Genomic DNA, 20,394 nt, shown 5'->3' with positions numbered 1-20,394 from the left:
TCCACCGAGCTGTTTTCAGAACTTGACTCTCCACGGGCGCTCTCCTTGCTCTCCAACTGTCGCAGGCAGCATCATCCCCGCAAATTAGTCAGGGAACAAATTACCTGCATTTTGAGTGCGATCCCACGCACTTTGCCGGCTGCCTTACACAGGTCGCCTTTTGAAGAGCAGCCATGTGCTTTTTCTCTCCCTCTCTCTCTCATTTGCCCCTGAGCTACCCTCTGCCTTCTGCGAGGGATCCTGGAGTTGAATTTTAAAACTATGCATTGCTGCCGCCTGCCTGCTTATCAGCGCGTGCACAAATGGCATGCAAATCATACCGGGATCACACAGCACATTGCAGGCTCGCACTCAAAGGCAAGCTTAATTGCTAATTGGGTAGTCCTAGGTGTGAAACTCACACTGCCAGCACGACTTGCTACTGAGGATGTTTTAAGGCCAATGCCTAAACTAATTAATTTCAATCGGAGTGTTATTTAAATTGGTGTTAGCCCCCCCAAACTTTGCCACTACTCTCCATTTTCTGTACAAAGTTGGGGAAATTGAACAAAACATGCAAGGCTAACTATTAGCTTGTGGTAAATCTGGAGTGTTAAACAGATATTATAAGAAAAGGGCCTTTTTTTGTTGTAGAATTAAGCATGTAAAGCTCAACTTTTTATCAATGTGTATGTGAGCGAGAACTGGTCACAAATTTCTGAGGTGATGTACCGGTTGAGCTGAGGAATTTATTGTGTAGAATTTTATATTGCAAAGTTAAAGGGTGCAGTTTTTATATGATGAAAGCTGCAATGTGCTTTATAAAAATGGTCTGCATCACATTTATTATTAGCATCAATTATTTAAATCATGCTATAAAGTTGCTCTTATAGGTCTTGAACAGCTTGACAATGTGGAAAATTAACTTTAATTTCTTAACCAAATAAAGCTGCATTTTGGAAGGAACTTTAGTCTCTTTACAACAGAATTGTTTTGCTTGGTGGGAACCAATTCCAACTAGTTGTTTCTTCTCAGTGGCTCTTAGTGAAAAAATAATTAAAAAAAATATAAGAATGAAAAGAAAAAAATAATTTAAAAAAGACCCGAAAGTAGGCTCGCTAAAATTTCAAAACGGTATCCTTATGGGATTTTGTAGTGTGACATCTTTAAATCATAGTCAAGTCAAGTCATGTTTATTTGGTGATGCCCTTAATCACAAAGAGTCTCGAAGGGCTGCACAGACCACAGGTTATTGCAAACCACAGACTATTATGACACTTTCCTCTGATCTAAAACCTACATGGGGGCAAGGAAAAACTCGAAAACCTCAACATGAGGAAAATGAAGAAACTTTGAGAAGGGACCGCACATGAGGTAATCCCCCTTCCATCATTCACTCATACCTGTCAACCCTGATTGATTAAAACTTGTACAAGTCAAGCTAAAAAAACATTAAAAGTTCTAAATCAGTAAGTAATATCTGTCAACCCTGAGTTAATATAATATGAACGGATCAAGCTCCAAAAAAAATAACAGATACTATTTTTCTTGTGGGATATTATCAAACATTGAAAAATACTTACTCAAAAACAGCACTCAGGGCGTTAAACAACTAATTTGTCCCATTGGAGCACTAAAGCATCTGTTGGGTCTCATTATTCATGTCAAATATTGTATCAGAACTGCAAGGCACTTGTCACCCTTCTTGTCATTCCAACGACTCAATTACGCCTTTGTACACATTCTTCCATTTCTCAAGATACATTCCTGTTTTGTAAAATGCAGATCTACTAGTTATCATTCTCCTTTTTGCTGCTGATTCTTCAGGGTAAGCAAATTTGTGATTTATGAGAATAAACAATGCCCAACGAAAATAATGTTTAATTATAACCTACAATGAGAACCAATACACAACTATTCCTTTTGTGTGATCCAATAATGACTCAAGATCATCTTAGGGGGCCAAAGAAAACCTTCTTAGGGCCAATTTTTGCCCGCAGGTCTTGACTTTGACACAGGTGGTATACATACTTCTCAACTTACACTTTTCCCCCATGTTTTATACATTTCTTGATCATTTCAAATTGTGTACACGGTATAACATTTTTAAGTTCATTTTTGTTTAACTTATTTTATTTTTGATAGATAGATCACGTTTTAACCATCTTGGCTCTACTCCAGATCGTCCCTGTCAGGGCGGACCAGAACAGAGCAGGAGACCCCAGAGCGTTCGTTTCAAGTCTTTTATTTGGGGAAGCGTACAGGGTTAGCGGGAGACGCGATGACCGTCGAACGTCAGCAGCAACGCCGTGAAGACAACTTCGGGACACGTAGCCAATCGTAGCGTGGGACGGAAGCAGGTCGAGTTTACCGGGACTGAAGAGAAGATCGTAGCGTGGGACGGAAGCAGGTCGGATCGGAGGCAGGCAGGCAGAATCAGGTAAACAAGAAGGCACAGGTAATCGGGAGAGTCTTACGGGGTACAGAAGCAATCCTCCGACCAAGAGTTCTCCGCGTAACGTGTTTAAAAAGGGAGCATTAACCAATCAGTAAGCACATTCCAGCGCGCCACCTGATTACCCCAGGTGGCTCCACTTGGGTAATCATGACAGAACCCCCCCCTCAAGGAACGGCTCCAGAAGTTCCCCAGGAAAAAAAAAATAAACCCACGGCACGTCACAGGGTAACACAGGAAAATCAGGAGAGACAACTCAGAAGAGTCGGACTCAGGGGGGTCGGATTCAGAAGACTCGTACTCAGGGCGGGCATGTTCAGAAGAGTCGGACTCAGGGCGGACAGGTTCAGAAGAGTCGGACTCAGGGGGGACAGGTTCAGAAAAGTCGGACTCAGGGCGGACAGGTTCAGAAGAGTCGGACTCAGGGCGGGCAGATTCAGAAGAGTCGGACTCAGGGCGGGCAGATTCAGAAGAGTCGGACTCAGGGCGGGCAGATTCAGAAGAGTCGGACTCAGGGCGGGCAGATTCAGAAGAGTCGGACTCAGGGCGGGCAGGCAGCGGAGTCGGACTCAGGGCGGGCAGGCAGCGGAGTCGGACTCAGGGCGAGCAGGCAGCGGAGTCGGACTCAGGGCGGGCAGGCAGCGGAGTCGGACTCAGGGCGGGCAGGCAGCGGAGTCGGACTCAGGGCGGGCAGGCAGCGGAGTCGAACAGGCAGGCATGGGAGTCGAACAGGCAGGCATGGGAGTCGAACAGGCAGGCGTGGGAGTCGAACAGGCAGGCATGGGAGTCATTGCGCAGTCATACGGCCGGAGGTGCCTTAGCCAATTTTGCCACGTCGGAAAGGACTTGCCGAACTGCACATTCTGAAGGGGAATTGCGCTGCTGATTCAGGCTTTCATAGTAGTCAGGGGGCAAATGTACGAACGCGGGGTCCATTCTGGTCGGAGGATTCTGTCAGGGCGGACCAGAACAGAGCAGGAGACCCCAGAGCGTTCGTTTCAAGTCTTTTATTTGGGGAAGCGTACAGGGTTAGCGGGAGACGCGATGACCGTCAAACGTCAGCAGCAACGCCGTGAAGACAACTTCGGGACACGTAGCCAATCGTAGCGTGGGACGGAAGCAGGTCGAGTTTACCGGGACTGGAGAGAAGATCGTAGCGTGGACGGAAGTAGGTCGAGTTTACCGGGACTGAAGAGAAGATCGTAGCGTGGGACGGAAGCAGGTCGGATCGGAGGCAGGCAGGCAGAATCAGGTAAACAAGAAGGCACAGGTAATCGGGAGAGTCTTACGGGGTACAGAAGCAATCCTCCGACCAAGAGTTCTCCGCGTAACGTGTTTAAAAAGGGAGCATTAACCAACCAGGAAGCACATTCCAGCGCGCCACCTGATTACCCCAGGTGGCTCCACTTGGGTAATCATGACAGAACCCCCCCCTCAAGGAACGGCTCCAGAAGTTCCCCAGGAAAAAAAAAAATAAACCCACGGCACGTCACAGGGTAACACAGGAAAATCAGGAGAGTCAACTCAGAAGAGTCGGACTCAGGGGGGTCGGATTCAGAAGACTCGTACTCAGGGCGGACATGTTCAGAAGAGTCGGACTCAGGGCGGACAGGTTCAGAAGAGTCGGACTCAGGGGGAACAGGTTCAGAAAAGTCGGACTCAGGGCGGACAGGTTCAGAAGAGTCGGACTCAGGGCGGGCAGATTCAGAAGAGTCGGACTCAGGGCGGGCAGATTCAGAAGAGTCGGACTCAGGGCGGGCAGATTCAGAAGAGTCGGACTCAGGGCGGGCAGATTCAGAAGAGTCGGACTCAGGGCGGGCAGGCAGCGGAGTCGGACTCAGGGCGGGCAGGCAGCGGAGTCGGACTCAGGGCGGGCAGGCAGCGGAGTCGGACTCAGGGCGGGCAGGCAGCGGAGTCGGACTCAGGGCGGGCAGGCAGCGGAGTCGGACTCAGGGCGGGCAGGCAGCGGAGTCGGACTCAGGGCGGGCAGGCAGCGGAGTCGAACAGGCAGGCATGGGAGTCGAACAGGCAGGCATGGGAGTCGAACAGGCAGGCATGGGAGTCGAACAGGCAGGCATGGGAGTCGAACAGGCAGGCATGGGAGTCATTGCGCAGTCATACGGCCGGAGGTGCCTTAGCCAATTTTGCCACGTCGGAAAGGACTTGCCGAACTGCACATTCTGAAGGGGAATTGCGCTGCTGATTCAGGCTTTCATAGTAGTCAGGGGGCAAATGTACGAACGCGGGGTCCATTCTGGTCGGAGGATTCTGTCAGGGCGGACCAGAACAGAGCAGGAGACCCCAGAGCGTTCGTTTCAAGTCTTTTATTTGGGGAAGCGTACAGGGTTAGCGGGAGACGCGATGACCGTCGAACGTCAGCAGCAACGCCGTGAAGACAACTTCGGGACACGTAGCCAATCGTAGCGTGGGACGGAAGCAGGTCGAGTTTACCGGGACTGGAGAGAAGATCGTAGCGTGGACGGAAGTAGGTCGAGTTTACCGGGACTGAAGAGAAGATCGTAGCGTGGGACGGAAGCAGGTCGGACCGGAGGCAGGCAGGCTGAATCAGGTAAACAAGAAGGCACAGGTAATCGGGAGAGTCTTACGGGGTACAGAAGCAATCCTCCGACCAAGAGTTCTCCGCGTAACGTGTTTAAAAAGGGAGCATTAACCAATCAGGAAGCACATTCCAGCGCGCCACCTGATTACCCCAGGTGGCTCCACTTGGGTAATCATGACAGTCCCGGTCACTTGTAGCAGACAACAATGTCATTGTAGCTTGCTAATAGTGTCCGGTAGGCTACATACATACCCGTCTTGTTGTAAATAAATAGGTGCCACGCAGTGATTCTAAATTTTATAATCACTTAATAAGGCAAATTGCTAGCGTTAATAAAGGGGAGCAATTGACAGAGGTTCAGGGGTATGGGTAAAGGTCGGGGTGTCAAACTTAACATAATGGCTGTCCTCAAAAGGTCTGAAGGGTCTGAAGTCACTTTAATAATTGTGATTAAATGTAATTGAATGTTATCTAAAATAAATGTGACCACTTCTTTATGTAAATAGCTCTGAATTAATCGATTAATCCTGTCACAAACATTAAATTTGCATTGAAAAAAATGTCGCCTTCCAATGGGTTTTGTGTTGAAACTAAATAGAACAAAATCTTGGATATTTTTTTCTCAGTTGCACTCATTGGCATTGAAATGGGAACGCTGCAATGTAATGACAATGACCAGACACTTCACTGGTGTTGTAGTCGACAGGCATTGCGGGAAATGTAGTTTTTGTTCAAAGCACACCTTCAACCCAAATATTTTTAGAGACTCAGACACTTATAAGTTTTTGCTTAATGATGTGGTTGGCCACACATTTGACGTATGTGGTATTGGTCTACAGGTACGATACGCCTCTGCTTTATTATATGATACTCTGACCTCTAGTGGTAAATCAATGTTTATGGTTTATTTAAGTATGTTTAAGGCTTGTATAAGTAACCTGTATAGCTCTGAACTGAAAAATAACCATTTAATAAAATAAAATGCTCTATAAAAATAAATAAAGTTAAGTTCAGCTTACTTTTAGAAGATGAGCTTCAAGAGTTAGACAACTTCCTCCTCCGTGGTAGAAGGTGGCCGAAAAAAGCGATCCAACCATTTTCTCAACCGCATTAAGCTTTCTTAATCCACTTTCATTTCAAAAGAAACTGCTCGCCTCTTCTTTACACTTTACACCAACCATATTGAATGGATGCACAAGATCTTAAACAATAAAAATGTCAACGTTCTTAACACGCTGGAGATACAGTATAGTATGTTTAGACACAAACTAGGAAGAGGAAGCCGGATTTCTTCTTCAGGGTGCCACAACACGTCGGCAGCGGCGGAAAAGAAGCACTACAGTAATGGTTTGTCCTCGGAAAAAGGTGCACAAAACAAATTCCAACTTACAGCAATGGTTAGATATTTTTCGACATCCCGAATTTTTTTTTCGGATCTACCGTTTTTCGTAACTCGAATGTTAGTAGGTTGGGGAGCGTCTGTAGTGTATTCTGATGTTTGTTATTTGCTATTTATTAATTGGTTGTTTTACTCTTATTTTACTCTTGCTTTATTGTTGTGTCCTAATATATGTTCAGCGACCTTAGGTGTCCTAAAAGGCACTTCGAAGTACAATGTATTATTGTTATTATTATTATTATTACTATTCTATTGTTTAATGTAGGATCATCAATTAATTATAATTCCCACTTCCCAAACTAGTTTGGTCCCAAAAATAATTAATAGTTGTTTTATATCTTAACTCATTAACTTCCAGCTTAGATAATTAATTACCAGCCCACCTAACTGAAATCAATGAATAATCAACATCTGAAGCAGTCAATGGCACCAAATTATGAAATTATTTTCGACGATTTTAGTCGTTAGCAGTAGAGATAGATTTATTGATGAATTGTCAACAAAACTAAAAATGGCTTAAACCGTCGACTTCCAACCCAGTTCCCTCATAGCTAGCTTAGGTAAATGAGGAATTGACATCTAAATCCGTTAATGGCACTAAATTCAGAGGGGATTTTTGACATATTTATTTAGTCTTCATTGATAGCGAAAGAGTTAAGCAGTTATTTGCAAATGTATCAAAAAGTTTTTTAAAAAAAAGAAAAAACAGAACAGAGTTAATTGGTCATATTTCATTGAGGACTACAAAAATATGAGAGTTTTACTGTCTGTGGTTTTGCGCCATTCTAGTGTGGTTTCCTAAATAAACAAAGGTCAGTTCCAGTGGCGGATGACAAAATGACAGCCTAGGAGACCTACTCTCTGGGGCTACTGCCAGTTATTTCCAAAAAGCAGGAGGACGTTTTACAAAGACAAAAACTGTAATCAGATGATGAAAGTGTTATATATATGAGTCAGATCAGGAGGTGTCTCCTGATACTGATGAGCATGGAAACCAGGGACCAGGGTTCGTACATCTTTTTACAAAGCACATTTTCCAATTTCTCCAGTACCATTAAAAGAAGAAATCCGATGGAATCAATCCATAGCCTTGTTGTTTGAGGCCACAGAGTGCTCCTCAAATATGTCTGCTGTTTTCACAAGTGTTTTTCACGCCCCCATATATATCTGCCGTTTGCATTCGCCATTTTTTCTTTTGCGTGTGAATTTATAAAGAAATATGATTTTTTATCTTGTGTAAATCGTGGACATATTTGTGGATTTGAATGATACGTGTGTTAATATTTTTGAAAAGAATCTTTCCACAGCTTACATCATCAGCGGACTACTACAGGATGCATGTGCATTATTGACCCAAAACAGTGGGAGTAGCAGTATGAGTTTGAATATAGCCAAGGAAGAGTTGTATTTCGAGTTGTTTTTTCAGTCACAATTTACAAAAACAGGCAGCACGGTGACTGGGTGGTTGGTGCGCTGCCCCACGGTGCGGAGGTTCAGTGTTCAAGTCCAGCTATCAGAGCCTACCCGTGTGGGGTTTGCATGTTCTCCCCGTGCTTGCGTGGGTTTCCCCCGGACACTCCGGTTTCCTCCCACATTCCCCAAAACATGCATGTCAGGTTAATTGGCCGGTTCAAATTGTCCCTTGGTGTGAATGAGCAAGTGACTTGTCTGTCTCTGTGTGCCCTGCGACTGGCTGGCAACCAGTTCAGGGTCTCCCCTGCCCAATGCCCGAAGATAGCTGGGATGGGCTCCTGCACCCCTGCGACCCTACTGAGGATAAGTGGTACAGATAATGGATGGATGGATGAATTTACAAAAACAACATGCCCAGCTGTTGTGTGTATTTGTGAACAACTCACAATTTTAAAAGGACAGTGTGTTTAAACAGGGCTTCCTGTTGGTACAAAAACCTTCATTTGGTTAAAAGAAAATAATGAATAAACATTGAATACAAGGCAAATATACATCAACTCAAATAACAAGGTCAATTTATATAAAAAAGTCATAGTTTGAGAAATGTGTATTTCTTTTACATATTGGAATCCCCACTTAGGTCAGCCTCATGTTTGCTGTCTTGCTGCGGCACTGGTTTTCGTTCGCACCAGACAACCTTGCCATCTAGTGGCCATATATTACACATGGGGGTTTTAAGGAACACATATTTTGCAATTACCAGAGGAAATAGTTTTTTTTTTGTTGTTTTGTTTTTTTAAGTAAGCCATTAAAATAACTGACTAAACTGAGGACATCATGAGGAATGTTAGCGTTTACGGGGCCAGTTTCATATCTGCGGAGTTATCGTGGCGATCCGGTTTGGACTTAGCCAAAGTAATGCAATGGCAAAGCGAAGCCACCAGAGAGCAGTGGTGCCATCAGTTTTAAGCAGACTTAATTGCGTGGTCTATTGAGCCAGACTGCAGAGAAACATGGCAACGATTTCAAGCATTTAACACAAAATTCAAGCACCTTTCAAACCTAGAAAAAAACACATTCAAATTCATGCATTTTCAAGGTTTTCAAGCACCCGTACGAACCCTGAGCATATGGAAGAGCAACCCCCCCAAAAAGCCTGGATACAAATAAACATGACTTGACTTGACTTGGAGAGGGATGGGTGCCACCAGGCTGTACTTGCCCAAGACACAACACAAGAAAGTCGTTTATTGAAGGTTTTTGATTACTTTTGTGCGTTCTTGTTCGTGTGTGCGTATTACTAGGCCATTATGAGTGGCAAAACTAGGGATATAAGGGGGGCACGGGTCAGCCATCCACAAAGAAGGTGGGTGCGTGTGGGGAGTTTCGCAGCCGTTCCTGTGTAAAAGGAAGGGGGTGAAAAAAGCGCGTGCAGAAACAGGATTGGTTTGCCCGTGAAAATGCGACACTCGTACCTGCTGCCGCTGAAAGAGCGACAGCCTCGAAGAGCCGCGGGCGCTGCGATGCTAATGTTGTCGGGGGCTTTGACTTCTCGCAGCCATTGCGAGCGAGCCGCTCCGCCTGACAGCAACGCTCTCCCCGCTCGCACTCCTCCTCGCATTCGAAGCCCAGAACGAAGGAAACCCAGCGACGAACAGACAAAATGGACGAGACGGATATCATGGACTTGACCCATCAGAAGGCGAGAAAGCGACCGCGGCCAATAAATTCCTCGGACGAGGCAGCGGTGCACGCTCCCCTCAAGCGGGCGCCGATGCGGGCGGCCGACTGCCGGGAGTCGTCGCTCATGTACGCCGTGCGAGGGGAGCCGGTGCCCGCCGCGTCGCTCAAGCAGAATGACCACTCGGTCACCTCTTCGCCCAACAGCGTCATGCCGGCGCAGGTAAATGCTGCAATTCTGCGAGGGAGGGGTGACATTAGGAATTGTAGATTCGCGTTTTATTTTCACGAAGTAAGGTTTGTTTTGGTGGGGTTTCGTCTAAGAAGCTCTATAACCGTGAGTGTTATAGTTATTTTCCCTGCTCCTTTAGTACGCTACTAATGGTGTTTTAAGGTTAGGGGGCAGTCTCGTTAGAACCCCCTCACGCCTTTCCTAAAAAAAAAAACATTAATTTTCTTTTTTGGCCTGCAGGGGTTGAACTTGTGAAGACGGGCGGCAATTCAGGTCAAGGTCGAGCTAGGAACTTATATTTCGTTGAACTGTTTCCCCTTACTTTCATGATTTCTGGGCTCACGTTGAAATGGAGAAGTTAGCATGCCTGCTTAAAAATCCAAATGTTTTATTTTCAAACCCCGGGTTAGTTTGTTTGATGTGTACTCAAAAAGTTAAAAGTAGAATGTACTCTCAGTGAAGTATGAACTGAGTTCTAAGAGCCTTTATATCCCCCCCACCTTGCCCATCTGCTTTAAATCTTTTAGCAACGCTGTTCATGACGCACAACATGTTAGGAAGCAGGAATAGGAGGAGGAGGGCGGAGAATGCTTTCATGCTTGTCTCAAGATTTTTTTGTTAGTGAAGCATGAAAATTGTGAAAGGAAGTTTGTTGCAAGTACTCCAAATGCAAACCCTTAAAAAACATGAAAAAGGAAGAGTTCATTTGAGCGCATTTAATAAACGCACATACATGTACGCGCCACATAGAGACCTTTTGATAGAGGCTGCAATGAAGATTTAAGCCAGAAGATGGCGTCAGGGAGTAGAACTGTCTCAAATCCCGTACATCACTTTTCAGATGAAACTAACAACCCACTCGTCCTGTGGACATTTGATTTGGGGCTAAATTATGTGTAGTCCAGGGCTTTCCAACCTTTTTGAAACTAAGAGCTAATTATCTGTGTTAATTATTGCAAAGGGCTTCCAGCTTGATATGCATTTCTAAAATAACAACTTTTTATGTTATTACCGGGTTAATTATTGGAAGCATAGTCAAAAAGACTCAATCAATCACTAAAAAAAAACATTTTACATAAAAATCACAATGACCCAGTTTTCAGAACCTGTCCGCAAGCTACTCAGGTGTTGTTAGTGCTGGCACTACGTTGGAGACCCCCAGTTTAGTCTTTTAGACTTGATTTAGTCCCTAAAACTCCACCCATTTTCCATACCGTTTATCCACACTAGGTTCATATAGGTGCTAGAGCTCATACCAGCTGTCTTCGGGCAATGGACAAGGGACACCCTGATCTTGGTGCTAGCCAGTCATAGGGCACACAGAGACAAACAAGTATTCACACTGCCACTTAATTTGGACCCACCAATTGACCTGCCATGTCTGTTTTGAGGTAGGTAACCCACGCAGGCATGGGGTGAACATGCAAACTCCGCACAGGGGGGGGGGGGGGGGGGTCGCTGTAATCAGACTAGGGATTTCAGAATTGTGAGGCAAACGTGCTAACCAGTCCTCAGCGTGCCTTCATAGTCCAAAAAGAGATGTGTACAACTGGGTTATGTTAGGCCTGTCAAAAATGTAGTCCAGAAAGAGTGATTATTGTGTTTACCCAAGCAAATGTGGTTAAAACGTATTCTCCGAAAAGTCGTTTGAACAAGTCTTCACAATGTTTTTTTTCAACTTTCACTTCTCAAATAAAGATGTCATTTAGAAAGATTCTTTGCCTTTTCAGGGGTTTCATTGAATAGAAACTATCACTTCACCTAAAGTACAGGACATGGTGATGTTTAGGCAAAAATGTCTGCCTAATGTCTGACTGAATCCTGAATCCAGTCTGAGGTTAAACATTTGTTGGCCTTGAGAGGGATGGGCGGACCCAGGCTATACTTTCCCAAGACACACCACAGGAAATGGTGTCCAATGGTGGTTAAGGGGTTCAAATCACCCGCCCACCGACCATACTGTTGCTGGATGTAAGTCATAAAAAGTAGATTTAAGGCTTATTTTCTACACCCTCCTGTGGAAACCAAGTTGGCTATACATTTTTTGAGGTTCTAGGTTAAAATACCATTGTTTGCATAAAATGAAAAATCTTTACTAGCAAAATTATATAAACTACCAGTAGTTCTTTTTAGCAATGTAGACAATTGGTTAACATGTTTACTTCCTAGTTTTGAGGTTCTGGGTTTGAATTTTTGTTTAGGCCTTCCCAATTACCCCCGATCGCTCCCACATTTCTAGAATATGCATGCCGAATGATTTGATGACCAAATTGTCCTCGGTTGTGTGTGTGTGTTTTTGTCCAACAAATACTCCGGCGCTACGTAAAATGTATGAATGAACTAATCTGCAACTGGAATGTGTGTCAACAGGACAATCGCTCTAGTATGTCCCGACCCATGATCACACGCTCGCCGGTGTCTCCCTTGAGCAACCAGGGCATCCCCACGCCAGCGCAACTCACCAAATCCAATGCGCCAGTGCACATCGATGTGGGCGGGCACATGTACACCAGCAGCCTGGCCACGCTCACCAAATATCCGGAATCTCGGTGAGTGTTCCTGCCGTGTTCAATTGGAAGCTAGATGGGGCGTGCACTACTGGCTGCAGACAGCAGAGGCGTTGTTTGGTTACACTTAAATGGCTTTCAGTTTTATGAAGGGTAATCTGACGTTGGATGGAATTAAGAGCTAAAAACAGTCAGAGAAACACTGTCCACTACTTTTATTACTAACAATATCACAAGCTTTTTAATTGTTTAATTATCGTCCAAAATTTAGGAATTTATTACAAAGGTTTGGGGAAGTATCTAAAGCTGTCTTAGTGTGCTAAATCAGGGGTCTCAAACTGATGGGTTAAAGTCCCAGCCTTTGATATGCCATTTTAAAGTAAGTGCATCCCATTTTTACTGCTCGATTGATTTATTCTCATATTGATCCTTTTTTTGTGTAGAAAATGTACCTTATTACTTATTTGCTGAATTATTGTTGGACTTATTTATTACTCACTTACAAATTTTCTTACTTACCTAACATTGTCTATTGTTCTAACTTTTTTTCGTAGGGAGCAAAAAGCTATTTGAGAGCATTAGGGTGATTTTTTTTTCTGATATTTCTTTTGGAAAACATGATTTGTCCCCAACTCATCTGGACCCCTAGCATTGGTGGTCCCTAAGAAGGTTTAGTTTGAGACCTTATGTGTTAAATGATCATTATTAGGTATAGGAGAGCACCGATACTTAGGTATCGCTGTCAATACCAGCCTAATTTTAAGATACTGTATTGGTTACTGGTAAAGGTGGTTGATATCAGGGTCCGCTCCTCTCTGGTGGCATAAATTAAAAGATAAGAGTAATATTTATAGTAGCATTATTTTATGCAGTTTGAATGGAAAACATGTACAGATGTATATGTATTTCTTGAGTTATCTGTCAGATTCAAGGGAAGGAATTTTCTTGTATTGTTATAGTGGTAACTGTTTTTGGTATTGATGACTACTTTAGAGTTTATTACCACTAGCGGTAATGGTCTTAGGGAAAAAAGGCCAAACAGACCTATGTAATTATTCATTAAAAGTACTCCATGACAAATGGCAATGAACCCATACTATTGATCAGGATACTAGTAGCCAGTTAATTGCCTGTAACAGTTTTAAAAAAAAAATCGTGGCCTGTAAATTTTTAATTGGCCAAAGATAGATTTGTGAAATTGAGATACATTTACAGCTTTTCTGAAAGAGAAGTTCAGAATAACCCTTTTAAAGTATTAAGGAACAAGTAATTGTTTGAGTGTTGAATTGTTTTCACGTAATTGAAGGGAATTTGGCCAAACGATGTTTTCTAAGCTTATTTAAATAAATATTTCTACGTATCACATTACCGCATTGCCTGGTATATCTAAAAACAAAAGTTGTAACTGAAAATATTGGAAAATCTTTGCATTATCTGAACTCTTGTGTCCACAAAACTGTTCTTGTAACTCAGCTACTGATTCTATTGACTTTACTATAAAAAGGACCACCAATTTATTTCACACAACTGTAAAAATAATTAAATATATAATATATGAATTTTTGGTTGCCTCTGTGACAGGGGGATTCATGTGGTATTATTTAATTGCACTCTGAGCATCAGTCTATGTGACAGTGTAAACACAGCTATACGGGATTGATGTCACAGTAAAGGTATACAGAAATGGAGTCTCCCGCAAAACAAACTGAAGCTTAAAATTTTAAGCTGAACACCTGGACCCGCTTGGTCAATCCAGTCAAAGATGTAGAATGCACCGTGCAGACAAAGACAAAGCGCTTTTTTGGACAGATGTCACAGCAGCAGTAGGAAAAAGGCCAAAGGGCGAGGGGCCATCTGGAGGCCAGGGGGTCGCCGCGAGCGATGTGCCCCAGGGCAAATAGCACCTTGCCTTGGGTGCACCTCAACCAGCTGGCCCTATCCTTTCTTTTGCTTCATTATTCTACCACTAGAACTACATATCACTTTTTTTGCCTCTACACGTACATGTACTACATTTATTTAGGGAGACATGTTATTATAAGGCAAAACTGTTTGCTAATGCTATTACTGTACTGTATAAGCATCCAAACTGAACTCAACTACGTTTTGAGTATAGTAGTGCAAACTCAAAAAGAGTTTAGTTGCTTGAAAGGGAGTCTGGATCTTCACCTTCTTCCTGGTTATGTGATGGGCGGTGGTCAAGACAATTGTATAAATTTGCCGACATTTTACATAATAGGGTGTTGGAGATGAACTAATTATCAGTGCCAAAACAAAGATAATCCAACAGCAAACAAAAAATGCATTTAAAAGCATTTACCCTGTGAAACTATTTAATTTGTTATCTATTAGTGATCCCAAGTGCCAAAAAGAGCATGTTCAAGAGCGTTCTCCATTCGGGCCTCGGTGTTGTGGAATGCTCTACCCTCTGAGATTCGATCTTCAACCTCAGTGGAACTGTTTAAATCTAGGTCTAAAACACACTTCTATTTTCAAGCTTATGAAAACCTATATTTTCTGTTGACAATATCTGTGTATTATCTGTTATTGCAACATTAGTTGCAGCCTGGTCATCCTGGAAGGGGGATTACCTCATGTGTGGTCCCTTCTCAATGTTTCTTCATTCTCCTTTTGTTGAGTTTTTCCTTACTCATGTAGATTTAATATCAGGGAATGATTTAATAATAGTCTGTAGTTTGCAATAATCTGTGGTCTGCGTTGCCCTTTGAGACTCCTTGTGATTAAGGGCTATACAATTAAACATGACTTCACTTTAAAGGAGCTGTACGGAATTTGGAACCTTGCTTCTCTCTGCTGCCCTCTCCTGGCTTTTGTCATCATTGCATACTCAGTCTACTCATTCATGATGCATTTCATAGACACGCTCAAATAAACTCTTCCTTTTTCATCTTTCTTGGGGTTGGCGTCTGGACTTTGCTAGAAGCACGCCTTTTCTTACTTTCACCCTTTCAAAAAAAAAAAAAAAAAAACGCTGCCGGGACGAGCTTGATATCACTCTCCAGCACTACCCCGAAACCCCATTCCTCCAAACTTAATATGTTCCGCACTGAACAGGTCTGCTAAAAGTAAGATAAAAGCAGATAGAAACAGTGGAAAATAAAGATCTTGTAACTCAGTTGGACATTGTTAACACATAGTTAATAGAGAGAATACCTAACGTTTTACAGACATATCAAACAACGCATCCCACTTAAATAAATTTTCTTTAATAAGAATTAGTCATGGGTGAACACTAATACCAGATATTGTTGCCGGATGTTGTTAGGTATCGATATTTGTGGTGGTAGTCTGTTACAGTCTTGAATTTTTTCGACACCTAAAAAACACTATGGGGAGCTATGCTATTAAAATGCTGTTTTTATTTAACCTTGTAAAATGCTGGGGTCTGCTTGGGTAAGATTAATAACCTCATCAAAATAATAGACCCTATTTGTCTATCTCAAGGTAGTAAAGCAGTTCAGGAAATAGGCAAATACCAAATGATAACCTGGATGTTGGGGCATGCAAAGCTAGGGAGGCTGGTTTGGTCAAGATGCTGACGCTCTTTTTTTCCAACATCCTTCCTGTCACTGCTCAGAATCGGACGGCTCTTTGATGGCACCGAGCCCATAGTGCTGGACAGCCTCAAGCAGCACTACTTCATTGACAGGGATGGACACATGTTCCGCTACATTCTCAACTTCCTCAGGACGTCGAAGCTGCTCATCCCAGACGACTTTAAGGTAAGCTGACAGAAAATCTCATGCGACTTTTAGGTTCCAAAATCACGTTTCAATTGCTACAACAATCGGCGGCTTTTTTATGCAAAGGTCCCAATGGCTAAAAGATAAAAGATAGAGGAGGAAAACCAACAATTTGTAATTGAGTCACATGAATTATTATTCCATCTGCCAAAGAGGAATTACACTACATGTGACCCATTAGGATTCTTACAATTGAAATCTTATGTACCCTTCAGTCAGTAATTACGGGACCTGCCCCCTGGGAGAAAGAAAAGATGCTCATCATCTGATAGATTATCCACACTGAGGATCCATCAAAGGAAAGTATGTCAGCTAAAATAAGCAAAGACAAAAGACAGGCCCATGTCAAGCAGCATAGGGAACTAAAATCTACTGCCTTGACGGCCAAGCAGCACACTTTGTTAAAGCAGCAGTGTGAATTCCGTACAACCCTATCAAATGTTATTTTGTAACAAATTAGATTTTTTTATTTAACGTGATTTGATAAACATAATTTTGTATTTACAGTAAATTGATATAGGTACTGTATATATTTCTAATATATTAAAACATATCTTTATAATTTTTTTGTTTATTCGGAATCCTTCCCCCATGCTGCTTTAATACTGTATATTATTTTTTGTGCATATTTAAATATAGATTTCAATTCAGTAGAGATTCCATTTGTCCATTTTTAGGTTAGCTCCCTACTTCACTACAAAAACATACTATACATTTGGCAAAATCAGATTTTATACAGTGGGACCTCGCTACTTCGCGCTTCGACGTTCGCGGATTCGGAGCTTCGCGGGCCTAAACAATAATAATAATAAAATAAAACAATTTTTTTTTTGAAGGGGCGTCGCTACTTCATGGTTCCATGTTCGCGGGCTCAGAGCTTCGCAGGTCTAAAAAAAAAAATTATAATAAAATAAAATAATTAAAAATAAAATAAAATATATATACAGTAGAACCTCGGTTCTCGACCATAATCCGTTCCAAAACCCTGTTCAAAAACCGATTTGTTCGATCACCGAAATCATTTTTCCCATTAAAAATAATGTAAATCATTTTAATCCATTCCAACACCCTGAATGTTTACCATGAATGTTTAACGTAAACATAAAGCTAACCCAGGCTAATCGTACGTTTGCGTTATCATAATCTTCTGTACAAAAGATTACGCTTACATGAACGTGAAAAAATATAAAAAAAATATTTCGTTTACAAGTCCTTTAGCACTCGGGTCTCCACAACAAGTTGTGAGAAGTTTGTTAGAAAAGGGGCTCCGTTCCAACACCCTGAATTTTGGGCTCAGTTCCAACACCCTGAATGTTTACCTGAATGTTCAACGTAATCATAAAGCTAACCCAGGCTAATCGTACGTTTGCGTTATTGTAATCTCACAAGAACGTGTAAAAATAAAAAAAAGGATAAAGAAAAGAATTATGAATAGGATTTCTTACTTTTGTGCTGGTCAGCAGAAGGCGCAGGTAGACGGTGGGGAGAGAAAAATCATCAAAAGTTTTTCAACCTCTTCCAAAACTTGCGGCCGTTGCTTGCTTCTAGCACTCACTCCCTTAGCCACATCACTCGATTTCACAGCCTCCTTATTCTTTAGTATCGTACTGAAAGTAGATTTAGCCATGCTGTATTACCTAGCAAGATCAGAAACTCGCACACCTCTTTCATATTTAGCTATTATGTCTTTCTTAAAGGCAATAGTTGCACGAACAACTTTTCCTTTTTCACCTGTCCTGCTTGCACCGACCTTCTTTGGAGGCATAATTAGGGGCTAAAACACTCCTTTCACCGATATTAAAACCGAAAGCAGAAAGAAGTAAGTGCGCACGTGATAACAGTTTGTCACGAGGGGTGGGGGAGATCTACACGATCTACACTCGTACGCCGCTCAGCATCGCATCCTAGCGTACGCACTCACGCATTACCGGCGTTCGAACTCTGATTTTTTTGACCGAACAGCGAAACAAGAATTTCTCTAAATTTTTGGTCGAACTCCGATTTGTTCGAACTGAGAGGCGTTCGAAAACCGAGGTTCCACTGTATATATTGTTTTTTAAAGCATTTTTGAAGGGGCGTCGCTACTTCGCAGATTTTCACTTTTTGCCGGTAGTTTTGGTCCCCGGGTCTAAAAAAAAAAATAATAATTAAAAAAAAACATATATATGTATATAAAATTATTATTATTATTTTTTTAATTTTTTTTTTTTTTAAGGTGCGCCGCTACTTTGCGGATTTTCACTTGTCGCGGGTGGTTTTGGTCCCCATTAGCCGCGATAACCGAGGTCCCACTGTACATATATATATATATATATATATATATATATATATATATATATATATATATGATTTATTCGTTTTTCAACATGTTTTACTATATTATTAAATACTTGAATAAGAAAGTAATACTCTTGGCAGCTGTGATGCTGATTTTAATAATTTTAAGTATTTGTCTGATCTTAGCAGAAAACAATACTCATAACCATAAAAATTATTCTATAGCAGTTAATGTTACTCATTTTAAGCATCACTTTGCTATTTTACCTGAGTAAAAAAAGAATTATTATTATTATTATTATTTTTTAGTTTTTCTCAGCTCAAACTTTGCTGTTGGATGCAACATGTAACGGACCCAGGTCACGGCGGTCGGAGAACAGAATTTTGACCACTGGACCACCAGTGCAATAAATGAGTGAAAAAAGGCAGGGTAGATTTTATGTTATTATTGCATTTTTTTTTAGTCACTGTACCAAAGACGAATGTTAATTTTGTTGAACATTTTACATGTTAAAATGCAATTAAATAGTAAGCATTGTAGTTGACAAATTTATAACAATGTGATAAAGAGATAAAGGTCAATGACTTTTCATGTCACGTATTTCTCTCCTGTTCAATTGGTTAGAATTCTCACCGCTACTAGCAGGGTCTGATTCCCATCACAACCAATATTTTTTTGTGATAAAACCTCGTGTATACCGAGCACCCAGGCTTTCAGTTTTGTTTTTCTTAGGTTAAAAAAAGTGTGCGGTATACACAAATAGATACAGTATATCCTTTTATCACCTTATCTAATTATACACATAATTATTATCATACTGTGACATATCAGGCCAAATATTCTCGTTGTAAAAGTTTGCACCGTTAGGCTTAATCAATAAAAACAGCCTCGCTATTCATGCTAAACATAGTGTTGACCCAAGATGACACCAAAAAAACAATAACTCACTTGTCTTGCTGTTGTAACTCGTCTGGCTTGTTTCCCCTATCAGGACTACAGTCTCCTGTACGAGGAGGCCCGTTACTTTCAGCTGCAGCCCTTGCTGTCCGAGCTGGAACACTGGCGCCAGGACCAGGAGCTGGGCCGGGTATCGCGCCCCTGTGAGTGTGTTGTGGTGCGCGTGGCCCCCGACCTGGGCGAGAGGATCACTCTCAGCGGCGACAAGGCGCTGATTGAGGACATCTTTCCCGAGATTGGCGACGTCATATGCAACTCGGTCAACGCCGGCTGGAACCACGACTCCACCCACGTCATCCGTTTTCCACTCAATGGATACTGCCACCTCAACTCTGTCCAGGTAAGAAAACAATAACGTTTAAGTCATGTTGTTTTCATTAATTGGTTTGACATCCAAGGTAAAGACTATCATAAATTCTGGACTACAATCTGCTACTTTTTTGCTACATTTACAATGGCTTTAAATACAGTGCGGCTAATTCTATTTTTTTCGTGCCAGTACTGAGGAAAACGATGAGCTGCTCTTTTCCACGACGCATGCACTCTTAATACTTAACACTGTTGTGACCTCTTTGAGAGAAGTTAGTCCATGTTTTTGCCAGCGAAACAGGAGGTTTGACAGTACTTTATTCAAAATTTACAAAATACGATATTTCAACTGTTTCACTCACAAATCGAGTCAAGTCATGTTTATTTGTATAGTTTCTAAGTCTTCGCAGCATTTGAACAGCAGTGGAAGTTATCCATCAAAGAAGCCCAATTCTCTTTCTGAATCATTGGCGTCAATGTAAGGTCGCTGAAGTTTCCTTAAATACTCGAGGAACGATAACAAAGAAATGCAACTGAGTCTATTATCAATGCTACCACCAAAGTCACCAACACAAAATGACATGTCTGTATCGCAATCTGGCACTATTCTCCACAGTATGGTTTCCCTAGCGCTGCGTCTAGAAATATGGGGCTCTCATTTTATGCAACACTACCCACCTTCATATTTTATTCAGTAGTAAATATGTGCCCATCTTTGTAATTGCCATCTCAAATGTTCACATGATCCAAAAACCTGTGACGTAATTGTAACGGAGCAGCTGAAAACTGCGTCAGGTGTGCAGGCGCATGGCACTGTTGGCATTCTGCAGGCAAAGGCTTTCAAGCCAAACTCTCCAGGCG

General features: G+C 42.2%; 1 protein-coding gene across 2 annotated transcripts in view; it reads left to right on the top strand.

The window, feature by feature from the left end:
• kctd1 (potassium channel tetramerization domain containing 1) overlaps positions 1-20,394 on the top strand; it is a 35,731-nt gene that overhangs the window by 8,861 nt on the left and 6,476 nt on the right. Inside the window, exons 1-4 of one of the 2 annotated variants that reach the window (XM_088338299.1) lie at positions 9,197-9,709; positions 12,089-12,267; positions 15,824-15,968; positions 19,259-19,564. In XM_088338299.1, the coding sequence (XP_088194425.1) occupies positions 9,470-9,709; positions 12,089-12,267; positions 15,824-15,968; positions 19,259-19,564 (870 nt within the window). In that variant the 5' untranslated portion in view covers positions 9,197-9,469. Of the gene's footprint in view, positions 1-9,196; positions 9,710-12,088; positions 12,268-15,823; positions 15,969-19,258; positions 19,565-20,394 lie in introns of those variants that run through there. The other variant, XM_088338305.1, reaches the window with a different exon arrangement.

The sequence above is a fragment of the Urocampus carinirostris genome, chromosome 1, assembly GCF_059441175.1.
Source record: "Urocampus carinirostris isolate Australia breed hairy pipefish chromosome 1, RoL_Ucar_1.0, whole genome shotgun sequence".
NCBI classification, from domain to species: Eukaryota; Metazoa; Chordata; class Actinopteri; order Syngnathiformes; family Syngnathidae; genus Urocampus; species Urocampus carinirostris.
This window is presented reverse-complemented; position numbering and strand designations above follow the sequence as displayed.